The 14,527-nt window shown below is 39.9% G+C and overlaps 2 protein-coding genes across 3 annotated transcripts in view; one reads left to right on the top strand and one right to left on the bottom strand.

The window, feature by feature from the left end:
• The window catches only part of LOC138982400 (E3 ubiquitin-protein ligase CCNB1IP1-like), a 21,364-nt gene extending 20,948 nt beyond the window's left edge, over positions 1-416 (bottom strand). The window contains exon 1 of the mRNA XM_070355673.1: positions 234-416. Coding sequence (XP_070211774.1) covers positions 234-257 — 24 coding nt within the window. The 5' untranslated portion in view covers positions 258-416. The remainder of the gene's footprint in view (positions 1-233) is intronic.
• Positions 1-14,527, top strand: part of LOC138982386 (coiled-coil domain-containing protein 177-like) — a 15,030-nt gene extending 503 nt beyond the window's left edge. The window contains exons 2-17 of one of the 2 annotated variants that reach the window (XM_070355654.1): positions 1,100-1,212; positions 1,652-1,766; positions 2,357-2,455; positions 2,837-2,933; positions 3,947-4,033; positions 4,305-4,404; positions 4,732-4,917; positions 5,232-5,351; positions 5,890-5,943; positions 6,439-6,564; positions 7,086-7,159; positions 8,552-8,659; positions 9,077-9,179; positions 9,574-9,683; positions 10,379-10,487; positions 11,367-14,527. In XM_070355654.1, the coding sequence (XP_070211755.1) occupies positions 1,100-1,212; positions 1,652-1,766; positions 2,357-2,455; positions 2,837-2,933; positions 3,947-4,033; positions 4,305-4,404; positions 4,732-4,917; positions 5,232-5,351; positions 5,890-5,943; positions 6,439-6,564; positions 7,086-7,159; positions 8,552-8,659; positions 9,077-9,179; positions 9,574-9,683; positions 10,379-10,487; positions 11,367-11,519 (1,754 nt within the window). In that variant the 3' untranslated portion in view covers positions 11,520-14,527. The remainder of the gene's footprint in view (positions 1-1,099; positions 1,213-1,651; positions 1,767-2,356; positions 2,456-2,836; positions 2,934-3,946; positions 4,034-4,304; positions 4,405-4,731; positions 4,918-5,231; positions 5,352-5,889; positions 5,944-6,438; positions 6,565-7,085; positions 7,160-8,551; positions 8,660-9,076; positions 9,180-9,573; positions 9,684-10,378; positions 10,488-11,366) is intronic. The other variant, XM_070355662.1, reaches the window with a different exon arrangement.

Genomic DNA, 14,527 nt, shown 5'->3' with positions numbered 1-14,527 from the left:
GAAGGTCTTTTTCCACCCTTCCAACATAACACCCCTTCATCTGTATTCCTTTATTCTGGAGTGAAGTGATACCATTAGCCATACTGGCGAGCGTTGATACATTTCTTGGCAAGATTTTATTTAGCGCGATGTAATGAAAGAGTCTTCCTTTGTGTGTAAACGATCATATACACCACCGCAGACCTGTCCTGGTGTAGTTGTCTTTAATGCATTTCTCCTGGACCAGCTCGCACCTTACTCATTCTGTCGCTGCGCATGCGCAAAACTTTGCATCATCTGTTCAGCCTCCATTATTGACATCACACTTGATCCGCTGACACACTTGATAGAAGAGACAATTCGCATTTCCCTTTTACTTAAAACCAAACATGGCTCAGCTGGGCAATCCAGATCTGCAATTTCGTGGATTTCCCTGAAAGCAACAAAAACAAAACAAAGAAACACAAATAGTGTTTTTCTTTACATGCACAATTTATCTTTCACCAGAGGGGGTTAAAGGCGAAGTCCGGGAGGAATTTTTCTGCGAGTACGAAGATTTGATTAATGACCTCCAGACGCGCAACTGACACTCACACCCTCTATCCAACAAGTGTCTGGAACTGTTTAGATAAGCAGTAGTATGGTGGTATGGACTGAGAAAAAAGGGGAAGTCACTGTTTCGTTCATTTGTGTCTTCGTGTGAAATTGGAGACGGCCTGTAAATTAGCCTGTGGGCATAGGGAAGCTGGGTGTTGATAACTAATGATAACAGACTTGGAGGAAAAGTGGCTGTAGCACATAGCAGACATTCTTTCAAAACTGCGGCTTTAAATTCATATAAATACAAGGACAAAATGCTTCAGCTTCAGCCAGAGGCTCTGCCCATGGACCTTCGTGGCCCCCTGGATACCTGGCGTTATTAATTTCCTCGAAACTTGTTCTTCCTTGAATGGATTGCCTGTCACCAGAGGGCAACCTTTTTTGACCAAATGGCATGAGTGAGGAAGGTGTCTGTTAGTGTTACAAAGTTAATTCAGCCAAAAATGCCCACTCTGCTTTGCTATGCAATTGAAGTGGAATAATGTTAAACTAAAGTCTTTGTCTTTTTCTGCTTTTTCAGAGAAAGTTGAGAAGATAGATTTGTACAATTTTGAGGAACCAAGGTTTGAAAACAGCCGGTATTGTTTGACAAGTCCTCGTTCCCTGGAAGCATGCTCCAGATTGAATGTCAAGGTTAGTATTCAGTGATTCGTTTTGCATCCATAGCTAATAATATCTAACAATCCCATAAAGGTACACATGGTGCCTTGTGAGGAGGTACAACTGGGGGATCTACTTACCCATGATGTGGACTCTTTTCTTTCTAAATACACTTTTAATGCAGGCTTTGAGCTTGTTGATGACTATGCCTGGCAACTCATTTTATAGAGGACTGGACTTGTGTAATCCTTGGTGTCATCGCTGTGGCACATATATATATATATACGATCTTGGTCATTCTACCAGAAGGGCAGGTGACTGGTTACTCATAAACACACACACACACACCTGGGTAGAGCAACTTTTGTTGCTGCTAGCTTTACCCTGGGAAGATACGACCAACATTTCCCAGCAAAAGGATAAGAAAGAAATAAATAAAAATGAAATGAAAAAATGGCTTGTTTTTTCACAGCCAGTGGAGCTGCTGTACAAGCCTCTGACAGAATTCCAGGAAGAGCTGCTTCCACAGGATGTCCCCTTGCGTACAATCTACAACATCTATGATGAGCAAGAGCAGATTCGGCTGCGTGAGTTAATAATTTTAGTTTCTTTGATATTTTACACCTCTGTGTGTGTGTACCTGTCTTTGCTTGATTGTTAGCGTGTATCGGGGCTCCCTGAACTGTGCGTCCCTGCGTCCTATATGCACTCAAAGCCAAAACCACGTATTAGAATTCTTGGAGGGGGTCCCATGACGCACTAAACTTGAAAAGAGCAGGTCCCGGGTCGCACTAAATTTGCCTGATCATGCGTACTGTCAGAAGTGATTTAATCATTTGGTAATACATTTGGATGGATTTCGAAGGCAAGAATATTCTACGCTGGATCAGTACCAACGCAAATTTACAAAAAGTCCATTTTGGGAGCCTGTATGGTTCCGCCGAGGGGTTGCTTGGACCCTCAAAAGGTAATAGTTCAGGGTCCCGGGACCCTCTAGGCAGAGCGTCTGTGGGGAGCCCTGGTGTATATGTGACTGTGTGTGAGAGTGTCTGTCTGACTGTCTGTTAAATTATGCATTTTCTGTCAAGTCTCATTGTTCTGTAGAAGTGTGTTAAAACCACTGCTATTGAAGTAACATTTTGCTCCTGCTAACTCTGTTTTTGTTGTGCCTTTGCAGGAAAGCTACACCTATGTCGCGAGGAAAGAGGACGCATCAGCAAAGATGAGATTCAGGAAATTACCGCTAAAGGGAAGAAAGCTGGATCCAAGAATGTAGGTCAGTAAAAAACAAAAAACTTCTGAATTCAATGAAGGGTTTGTTTTGTTGTTTTTGTTCTTGTTTGTTTTGGCTTTTTGTTGTTGTTGAATATTTGCTTTCATTTTCAACAGTGTCACTGTGTTCTTCTGGCATACCAATTATCATCCTTGCCCTTGCAGAAACAAAGGAGAACAGAACATACATAACCAGATATTAATTAAGAAAGACGCAGTGTGAAGTGAACGCACTTTAAGCCTAAGTTTACTTCTTTGGGCTCCTTTTGGAATGCTTTTCTAATCATATGAAACACAAGCTTTAACATTTTACAGTATACATGTAGTGTTGAGCTGGATAAATAAGGGTGATGTCTTTACACTGTGATGTCCATTTCACTTCCAGGGAGCAACATTACCAAGGCCAGCCTTGAGCGCCAGCGCACAGCCTGGTCAACAGGGGTGGGACACAAACGAGTCACCAAGGACGAGCTAAATAAGAGGTAAGATATCTTATATAACACAAGTTTTGGTTTTCAACGGCGTCACTTTTGAGGTCTAAAATACATGTTTTAGTCTTATATACCGGGACGTTTCCCCCAGACAAGATTTTTAACTTTATGAAAAAAATAAGGATTTTGAACAAGATTTAAAAACATAATATAGAGAAACCTGAGTTTTAAGGAACCTTCCATATTTTACAGTTAGAAGCTTTAAATATGATTAGTTTTAATGAGTAGGCCGAGAACAAAATAGAGTATAAGATCCACGCTGAACAGACGATTTTCGGAAATAACTCTGTCGGGTTTGTATTGGTTGTGGATGAGTGACATTTTCTTGCAAAACCTCTGTCAAACATTGGAGGGACCAATCACTAGCGAAGGGTGTGTGTCAAATACATGGATGGGAGCATGTGTTTCGACACTCCCGTCACTAGTGATTGGCTCTCCAATGTTTGGCCGAGGCATAAAAAGGTCACTCTCCCACAACACATACAAACCCGACAAAGTCATTTTCGGAATTTGTCTATTTTGTTTGTTTGTTCGTTCATGGGCTGAAACTCCCACGGCTTTTACGTGTATGACCGTTTTTACCCCGCCATTTAGGCAGCCATACGCCGCTTTCGGAGGAAGCATGCTGGGTATTTTCGTGTTTCTATAACCCACCGAACTCTGACATGGATTACAGGATCTTTTTCGTGCGCACTTGGTCTTGTGCTTGCGTGTACACACGGGGGTGTTCGGACACCGAGGAGAGTCTGCACGGAATTCGTCTATTGGTCTCGCATGACTCCCTTGGTTCTTGAGACAAAAAATAACTATAAACAAACAAACTTATAGTCTCATGTGGTCTGCTCCGTCTTGAAGAAATACAAATGTTTGATTTTAAAGTTACTCTTTATTTCTTTATGGCAATGGTGATCTTTGTTTTCTTGACAAGACCATGAAATAATGCATCCTGAGATCATAGACCTGGTTGAATATTATCTTAAAGATGCTGTTGTGTGCTTTTTCAGAGCCAGTGAACTTCAAGATGAAAGTGTGAAACTTCGGAAAGAGCTGTTGTCTAGAAAAGAGGGACGGCCTCAGAAACCCACCACCAGGCAAGTTTGTAGTGCACTTTTCTGTTGTTCAGGATACTGATTGTGCAATTGAGAACTTCAGCATTCATTATTCATTTTAAATAGCTTAACCTTTGAAAAAAAGAACATAAGTGATTGTGCATTTTTCTTCTTCTCTAGTAAAACATTTATAGGCTATTGTGTCTCAGCTATCACTGAAAGTTTAGCAGGTCTTCCTGACACTTTGGGAACTTACACAGGGCATGGTTTAACTGGTGTTTTACTTGGGGTGAAATGCATTTGACCTTTGCAGAAGACCAAGATCAGCAAGACCAACATCTAGACAAGGATCCAGAACCACACTAACCAGAAGTAAATCGACTTCTGAAATCTACAGCAAACTTCCTGCCAGGGTAAAGCATTTTTATTTGTGTGTGTGTGTGTGTGTCAGTGATGTGTGCATGTCAATGATGTGTTTGTGAGTGAGTGTGTGTGTGCAAGTCTCTTCCTTGCATTTCGTGTGTATTATGCTCTGCAATGAAACAGAATTTGTGTGTTGCAATCCCCCAAATATTTTCAACCATTGTGACCAGAACCATAATATGAATGTGATGTCATAGCATAAATACCAGCATACGTTGGTGAAAAGAAAAATGAACAAACAAACTCGCCACACACACAGAGAATGAAATAAGAAGAAAGAAATAAAAGTTTTAAAAGTTTCCTTTGTTTTTGTGCAGGACCGTAAAATATTAGACCTGATGAAGTCAAAGCGTGAGGATGAGCAGCAGAGGCTGGAGGTCAGCGAACGCAGCAGACTTCTGTGGGAAGACGAGAAGAAACGACAGGAAGCTCTCAGAATAGTGATGGAGAACAAACGCCGCAAGCTTCTCGCTCGCAAGAACTTCACACAGGACGCTCAACAAGTATGCAAAGCTGGGACCATGCGCCATGTTTAGAGTTCTGTGGTCTTTGACGTAGTGCCCCAATTCTCACTAAAATGTAATCATGATGAAGTCAAGTCAATAAGAAGGGGTTTGTCTAATTACTTGAACTCAGAATATTTGGAGAATTATTTTATTTTTTTAGTGTGTTTTGTTCAAAAGAAATTGTTTTGCATGTATGCTACAGATTTTTTCCTTCTGTATGTTCTATCTGCTCGCTGTATCTGATTCATATGAGATATAACTAACAGACGAAAGTGAGTGACATGAGCATTTTCTTTTCTTGGTTTTCACAGCTACAAGAGAGTCAGCGGAGACAACAGCTAGAGGAAAAGGAAAAGCACCACAAGGAAGAGAATATGTTCTTGCGCTCCAAACTGACGGATGAAGCATTGTATAAACAACTGAAAACTCAGGTTTGTATTCCTTCCTTTGTTGTTGTCATTTGCTTGTGTTCATGACAACAATTGCAAATACTGTTCATTGCAGGGACTTGGCTGAAAGTGTGAGGTGCATAAATATATAGATGATACACACACACATAGATTGATGCAAAGATACAGATGCATGTACCTCTGCACATACACAGGCATAAGCACACACATGCTTCTCTTTTTCTGTCATATTTTGTTTTTGTGTTTTTTTGCTTGTTCTTGTACATTATTCTTCAGGACATAAGTTTTTGATAATGGATGAATTCTGGAAATAGCTCGTGTTTTTATGAATTGAGGAAGAGTTGCTTTCCCTAGTTTTTCTTTCCTTTTACATAAAAACACTGTGGCAATCTACACGCAGCTTTTTTAGGCTTGCTTCAGTGTTTCTATGGAAACAAGGGAAAGCAACTCTTCCACATTCCATAAAAACTTTAGTTATTTCAGAACATCGTCCATTGTTAACAAACCCTTTTAATTTTTATAGATCAAATAAAAAGAAAATCTTTTCATGAAATTGCAGGAGCTAAAGTTGTCAGAAAAGAAAGACAAAGAACTGCTCAGGAAAAGTTTGCAGGTAAGAGGAGCAAACCTTCTTCAGAAACCAGCATCGGTGACAGTACAATGTGATGTTAACTTTTCTTGGTGAAGCACAGGGGTCAAGTGTCGCAGCTGCCATTATTCTACATTTTATTTTGTTCAACTTGTTAAAATTGTGATGGCGTTCAGGAAAACCCTGTAGAAGTTGACGTACATCATGCTTTTGAGCAGCACATTGACAATCCTTGGCAGGTGAAATGAAATTAATTCATGTTCATGTATATTTTTAGCTATTTAGATTCTTATAGGGTCTAATGTACATTAGGACAAAATACTTGTTCGAGATTGAAGCAACTAAGTAGATTCTTTTGGGCTATTTTTGGTCCAAAAGTGAGAGAGAGAGAGAGAGTGGGGGCTTTCATGTCTGCTTTTGTATGTGGGTATGGAAGTACGTGTGTGTGCGCATAACACCTACTTCCTGCAAAGGTAAATTTATGCCAGTGACATAAAATCATTTGTATTTGTTTGGCAGGAACGAAATCTAGACTTTCAGGATAGAGACGCAGAAGACATGATGAAAAGGGTTGACCAGCTGAGCAAGTCCAACCTCACTAGAGCCTCACAGAGGAAAGACATGGGAATTTATCAAGACTCCTTGGTAGGCAATTCTGTGTGTGTGTGTGAGTGTGTGTGAATGTGTGTGTGTGTGTGTGTGTGTTTGTGTGTGTGTGTGTGTGTGTGTGTTTGTGTGTGAGAGAGAGTGTTGTAGATGTTTGCTGTTCTCTCTTGGTTGGAAGTGATGTAAAATGTTAGTGGGTAAAGATGACTTAAGTTATGTTCACATTTTATGCTGATCTCTTTGTCTGCGTGGGTTTTTTTACAGTCAGTTAATAACTTTTATGCAGTCTTTAAATTTATATGAAACCCAAAACGTGACTGATAATTGTTAGTTGTATGTCGCACGGCCGGATAATCATACAGTTTTAATGGTTGTTTTGTTGCAAACATATTCTTTGTGAGGATGTGTTTTGGCCAGCCATTCTTCTTTTCTTCACAAGCTCTTTTATGATTATATTAGGCGCTTGTCAAGTATTGAATTTGTCAGATTCCTTTTTGTTACTCTTATGAAGTTTGTTGGTTTTATTTAATCTTGGCCTTGGTTTTTTCTGTTCAATGCAGCGAAAGTCTGTAAGCAATTTACAATCCCGAAACGCCTTTGAACTGAGACGGAGAGAACAGGAGAAAGATACAAGGTATTTGTCTAAGTATTTTTCAGATTGAGTTTTTTCTTTTAGTTTATTTATTTGATGAACGAAAAGAAGAAGATATAGTTTATTTTGTGTACATGTGGGGCTTTCTGTCAGAAGGTCAGTTATGCCAAGAGTACAACTGATTCCCTCTGGGCTGTACAGTAGAGCGTTCTACTAAAAAAATGTCATAAAGAAGTCCCATGCACTCTCGGATGACAGGCATTGTTCAGAAGCAGTGGAATCATGATGCATAAAATATTTCAGGAGCTTGAGCATTTTGCCCATTTATTTATTTCAAACATGTGCCCTAGCACACTATTTATCGCAAAATCAAAAGTTACAATGGTTGAATAGCTGCCTGCAGATCAACACAATGTGCACGCTGTTGGCAGCCCAATTTGGGGACTTGCAGAATACCCTGTAGGTTTCAAAATGTTGACAATTTGGAAGTATTTGACTGGCGCTGTGGCAGGGTGGTAAGACGTCGGCCTCTTTATCGGAAGGTCGTGAGTTCGAATCCCGGCCGCGGCCGCCTGGTGGGGCAATAGTAGAGATTTTTCCGATCTCCCAGGTCAACTTATGTGCAGACCTGCTAGTGGCTTATCCCCCTTCGTGTGCACACGCAAGCACAAGACCAAGTGCGCACGGAAAAGATCCTGTAATCCATGTCAGAGTTCGGTGGGTTATAGAAACACAAAAATACCCAGCATGCTTCCTCCGAAAGCGGCGTATGGCTTCCTAAATGGCGGGGTAAAAACGGTCATACACGTAAAAATCCACTCGTGCCAAAACACGAGTGTACGTGGGAGTTTCAGCCCACGAACGCAGAAGAAGAAGAAGCAGGAAGCACTTCTTCTTCTTCTTCCTTGTTCCATCTAAAGTAGCCTACTGATACATCAAACTTAAATGTGTGGGGTGAGGGAGTGGGACGATTCAACCCACCACAATTTCAGACAATTTGTGACCCTCCACCACGAAATGAGTCACATGTCACCTTTGCATGATTTTCATATTTTTACATTTTCCTAAAGAGTTTTTTATGCTCTATCCAGTGGTGAAAACCGTTTTAGAAAAGAGCAAAAACTGTTTGAGTTATAAGCCTGTGACTAAGGTGACCCTCACACTGTTACCAGACACTCCCCGGACTTATATTAAGCCTAGCGCAGAACCGCGCGAGGTGACATGCGACTCATTTCGTGGTGGAGGGTCACATTTTATGTTGGCGTGTACTCATGCCTTCCAATAGCTTTTGAAGATGTCTGAAGAGAGCCGTCTTCATCGCCGCACTCTCTTCAGATTCATCAACATTTTTATTGGACTAGTGAAGGGGGGAGGGGGCTGTTTACCTGAATCTTACCACAGCATAAAAACGCTGTGCTTTACCTGTGTGTTCAGGAAGCATGAGAAGGCCGCCCATTGTGTGATGGAACTGCGTCACAGCCAGGCAGAGGAAAACCTCGCCAACCTATTGGAGACCAGGAACCAGCAGCTGATGGCCTCACAGTAAGCGTTTTGGCTTGACTTTGACTTGCTCGTTTAAACCACATTTTCTAAAAAAAATAATTAGTGTAAGGATCTGTGTGGAGAGAAACTGCTAGTGAAATGGCTTTATTGTAAAATCAGATGGGATTTTTAGCCTCTAATACAATGGTTAGTTGCAATCTTTCATAGGTAAACTCACATAAATCATTCATAAAACAGACCAAAATCAACAGACAGCAAAACTCACAAACAGAAAATAAAGAACACGCAAGCACACACACTCGCACGCATGCATGCATGCACACACACCACCCACACACAAACACGCACACACACACACACACACACACACACACACACACACACACACACACCACACACACACACACACACACACAATCTCAGTGTCTAGAACCTAACCTTTGATTTTCCTTACAGTTTTGAAGAAGAGAAGAAGCTTGAGAAAGCTCGGCAGTCACAGCAGAAACTGGAAGAGGACATGGAAGGTTGGAGAAGGAGACTACTGCAGCACAAAAGACGGGTAAATAATTGAAATGCATAGATGAAAGAATGGAGAGAGGGAGGGGGGAGGAGTCGATCAGTCGCTTGCTTGCTTGCTCGCTCACAGTCAAATTATTTATAAACCTAATGATTATGGAAAAGGGAACACATAGCCATTTGTGCTCAGGTTAACCAAGACGATCAGCATTCAGTTTACTTTTGTTTTGTTTTTAAGAAGGTTAACTCTGAATTTACTTTGGGTTTCTATATGAGAATAAAGGCGACCACAGCAGAGTATTTGTTAGCTGAACATGTAGTGATGAGTGTTTTGTCTTTCTGCCTATTTGTATGCAAAACTGCATCAGCATGTCTTCTTTTTGCCCTTGAGCTAGATGTTTCGTTAACTATACAGACATGTGACTTTGTGTGTATAGGTGGAAAAACAGGCAGAGAGAGCAGCCCAGGTGAACAAGTTTACTCGAGCAGAGAGAGTCAGGCAGGAACGACTAGCTCATGAACAGGAGCAAAAGAAAAAATTGGAGAAGTATGTCCCCTTTATAATGAACATGGAGTTTTATCACTATAGTACTGTCTTGAATATTAGAATGTGGTCTATTGATAAAGTCACATGAATTAATTGTCATTTAGACCCTTTTTTCACCTGTCAAAAGTTTAACATTGAAGCAGGTGAAGAAGCCAAGCTTTGTCTTTACTTTTGGAAATAGTTTACAGATTTCATGCAGCAGATTCTAGAGGAGGTAAGAATTGATCCTGTGCCACAGTGTGCATGCATCTTATAAGATAAGATAAGATAAGAAAACTTTAATGTCCATTTTCATTTTACACAAACATGGTCATTTTTCTTTAGGCACCACATCGTATTTCTAATAACACAAAGACACGGTATAAAAAGCTTAATCGAACATAAATACACTACTAAGATCAACTTATTGCATAATCATTTGAGTAATGAGCAACATGTATATATTTAAAGCGCATAGTGCTTTTAGTTATGCGCTATAGAAATCTCCTTAATAAATAAAATATATATCATGGTGAATGCAAACAGTTGCATAAAGTACACGCACACGCACACACACACACACACACATTTAAGTAAGTCTTGCCTTCTCTCCACTCTGCTGTCAGGGAAAAATTGAAGTAAACCTAGTGGTGCCTTTGTCATGTCAACTACTGCATTCAACAAAATAAAGAACAAGATTTGCTTCTATTCTTCAGGCTGTCCAAAGAGCAGGACCAGTGGAGGCGAAGCCTGAGGAAATCACTTACTGAAAAGGACAGGAAGATCCTGGAGATTCAGCACCAGAAAGACAACTATATCTCACAGGTGAGTAACTGGGAAAGGAAAAAATGTCCTGTATATTTGGTTGCAGAATTGTTTACATTTACTCTTGTGCACTGGGCGGGTCCATTGCTCAGTCAGCAGCGCGCTGGCTATGTAACCAACTAGACGCTGTCAGCATGGGTTTGAGCCAAGGTGTTTGTTTGGCATGTATTTGTTTTTCCAAGAGTAAACATTCAGTGCAGGCTAAAGCAGACTGAATCGCATGCATAGAGACTGATGCAAACATTAACGATCCCAAATTTCCAGGGAAAGTCTTTGGACTTGGAAAGACAAATACCTATCGCACACACCCTCAAAGGCGGCATCATGCTGCCCTTGTGGCAGGGTAAAAAACTGATGTGGCACGCAAAACGCTCACTATAAGTTACCTCCGGGAGTAAACTTCTCATGAACACAGAAGGATAAAAAAACAAAACAACTGTAGAGCATGTAGCCGATTTTGTCCTTGTCGTTAATGTTGTTTGTTTCTCTGAGCACTAGCCACACCTTGCACCTGAACTTGTAAGCTTTACAAATTTTAACTCTGTTTCACTGGCTTGTATGTATCACTTTTTTTTCTTTTTTAAAAAGTTTATTAACTCCACCTTCAATTTTGTTTAGTTTTTTTTTTTTTTAGGTGGATAGGATTTGATGACAGATTGAACAGTTGCTTGGGGAGTCAGGAAGAGATACCAGCCATGCAGTCCTTTTCTTCTGAGACTAGCTTTTAAAGTCTAAAGAAATGAATTCACTCTGTCTTCAAAACGTGTTGTGTTTTGGGGGATGGGATTTGATTGCAGATTGAACAGTTACTTTGGGAGCCGTATTTGTGAAGAAATACCAGCCATGCATGTCGTGACTAGCTTTTGAATTTTATTACAGACAAGATCCATGGCCCAGATGAGCCAGATGCTGCGAGACAAGGTGCGCAATAAGTATGAACACGACACCTTTGACCGAAAAGTGCTGGATGCTCAACTCTTCGCGAAGCTGGAACAGATTCCTCCCGCAAAACGACTGTCCAAGGCCAGCTGAGAGAGAGACCTGGAGTTAGGTGTCTGCACTTATTTGCATTCTCAGTTTGGTTAGTTCTCTCTGGAATGTCATATTGCGTGTACTGTTAATAGTGAATATCTGAGATATGGTTGTGTGTCTGTAATGAACGACCCATCTTTTGAGGGGTGAATAAGCATTACAATCTTTGATAAGCGACCTAGAGCAGCAAGGGACATCAATGCTAGGATAAAGAGTTTTATGATGCAAGAAGTAAGTAGCATTTCACGCTGTTGTTGCTGGTAACATTCCATGCAGACAAAGAAGTTTGTGTCCAAATCTTGAAAACTAAAAGACGGATTTAAGTTGTTTTAAAGTTTAAATTTGCTATTAAAACAAAATATAAAAAAACAACAAATAACAAATGAAGAGTTACACTTTTAACAAATAATGCACTAGCTGTGTTCATGCACTGAGTAATGTTCAACATGTTGTTTAATTCTTACTCAGAATGTTCAGTTCTTGGTTTCAAATGTTGAGAAGACGTCTTTTATTCTAGGACTAGGAAAATACTGTTTGTCAAATTAATTTCGCATTTCGTAACACAAGCAGATTTTTCTTGTTCTACAGTGTATGAGTGTGTGTTCAGAGTTTGAAGCCTTGCATTGAAATATTTTAATGTGAAATATGTGATTCACAAAACCATGTGGCCTTTCACAATATACACTGTATATATATATGTATTTATGTTTAGAATTGTTTGTGATGTATTACATGTATTAGAGTTTGACAGGGGCTGAAATTCAGATTTCTGTCTAACCTCATGATTCTATGCAGAGATCTCAGACTTCATTTTGAACAAGGCTTTTTGATCTGCATTGCAACACCACAACAAAAAACATCCCTCAAAATGATAATCTCCAACCCCCCCCCCCCCCTCCCTCCCTGTATAAAGAAGAGTTTGCTCCTGTTTGTGTATAATACTTGAACCGCTTTCCACTCTCACCAGCCCAGTCACACCCCAATGATGGCCAAGAGAGAAATGAACGAACAAAATAAAACATGAAAAAGGGAGGGGAGGGTGAGCTCAAAACATTGTAATTTTGAGTTGAGCTGCACTGTGATAGAGTGCTCTTGATTTTTGTGTGTCTAAACGTTGTTCCCTATAGTTTCTTGCGTTGGATTTGTTCGTTGGTTTATTTCTATTTTGGTAGGGGTGTCTCAGTTTTATTAGATCTGACACATGAAGTAAATAGTATTAAGAGCAGGTAGATTTTGCCTCAAAGTTTTTAATGCGTTCATTTTAAGTAAATGCTTTGCTTGGGTTATGTTGGTGTGCACATCAAGCTTCCTCTCATCTCTGTAAGTTGTCTGTAAGTTTTGTTTGAAAGTTTTCACAATGTGTTACATGTGTTTGAAGGATCTGAATACAGATTTTTAAAAAGACAGAAATATCATAATTAATGTCATGCCAGACTTGAACTTTTAGTTTAATCTAAAAGATATTCCTTCTTGACTCACGGACATGATTCACACAGGGTGATATAATTATTCATTACATTTCCGCAGCAGTATTAATGTGCACTATGTAATGTCACAGCATCTTACGGTGATGCCGTTTTGATGTCGCTAAAAAGGTTCTGATTGCTGGGTGAACCAGCAAATCTTGTTTTATCCCCGAGTACACAGTACTCGGGTCCAACAGACTTTAATTGTGTGTCTGTGTGTGTGTCTGTCTGTCTCGACTTCACAGCTTATTGCTGGGAAACTACTGGGCGCAGTTCGTTCAAAAGTTGATACACTAACTTGATAATAGGTCCGATTGATCGTATTAAAACTTCATAATGTTACCTGGGACCTAAATGCGAAATGATCCACAAAAACGACTCTTCGCGGTGGGCGCAATTCGCGGTGGGATAGAACTGCTGTTCGGCTAATAGAACCGCCAGCCAGCCAGCGACACCAGGCTTTGCGTGCGTGTGCTACTTAGCGTGCTGCGCGACCTAATTTTAGCACCCTAGGCATTTGAGTTCACTGGCAAAATTGTCAGAGTTGGTGGTGTGGTGGAAAGCACGTCCGCCTATGGCCAAAGTGATCCGGGTTCGATTCCCGGCATGGGCGGTCTAAGGTTGTTTTTTTTTTTTTTTTTTTTTTTAAATTCTTGTTTACTATTGTTTATTATGAACGTTTTAATGTTTTATTTTACTCTAATAATTTTTTTTTGTGTAAAATAAATAAAAAAAAAAAATATTTTTTATTTTTTAATCCACGTGCACAAGACAAAAACTTTCATACTGGGGGAGCGAGCCAGTCTGAAGAGTACTCGGGTCCAGCGCGAGCGTTTTTTATTAAAACATTTTATCAGCAAACAGTATCACCTTATATTTCAGATTCTTCAAGTAAGCACAGAGTGCGTGTGATGTTTGCCAGTGTATGTAGATCTCCAGTTGTCATGGAATTAATGTCAATATATTGTGTGCAGTCCGAGTCTGCACCATTTTATAACACGCTGGGCATTTTTTCAACACGATTGTTCATTTCTGTTGTTGCCACTTCAAGTACGGAAGGTTACAATCCGTCATTGTTTTTTTCAAATTATGAACAGTTAAGAAGAGTGTCAAAGGGAAAGTTATGTAGATGGTCATATCACTGAAAATCTTCATTTATTTATTTATTCATTCATTTATTTTACTGAAATGCTGACATCACAAGAAAAAATAGAATATGCTGAAAGTACAGAAATAATTAATCATTGTGCAGTTGTGGGATGTACGTGTGGCTGGGAAATATCATTCCAAAGAAGTAGTCTCTGAGAGTGACGTCCGTTTGTGTATTGTGTGATTCTCGGTGGAAGTGTGCAGTTAAACTAAACACTTGTCATGCTTCTTTTGTATAAAGTAAAAGATTTTCATTTTCTCATAATTTATTTAATCATTCACATGTCTCACTGTATAAATAGGCAGTTTAGTTGATTGTAACTGTAAGATTAGTTTTTTTAAACTATTTTACAAACTCATGTGGAACAGTGTTAATAAACATTTCAGAACACA

The sequence above is a fragment of the Littorina saxatilis genome, linkage group LG1, assembly GCF_037325665.1.
Source record: "Littorina saxatilis isolate snail1 linkage group LG1, US_GU_Lsax_2.0, whole genome shotgun sequence".
Taxonomy (NCBI): domain Eukaryota; kingdom Metazoa; phylum Mollusca; class Gastropoda; order Littorinimorpha; family Littorinidae; genus Littorina; species Littorina saxatilis.
This window is presented reverse-complemented; position numbering and strand designations above follow the sequence as displayed.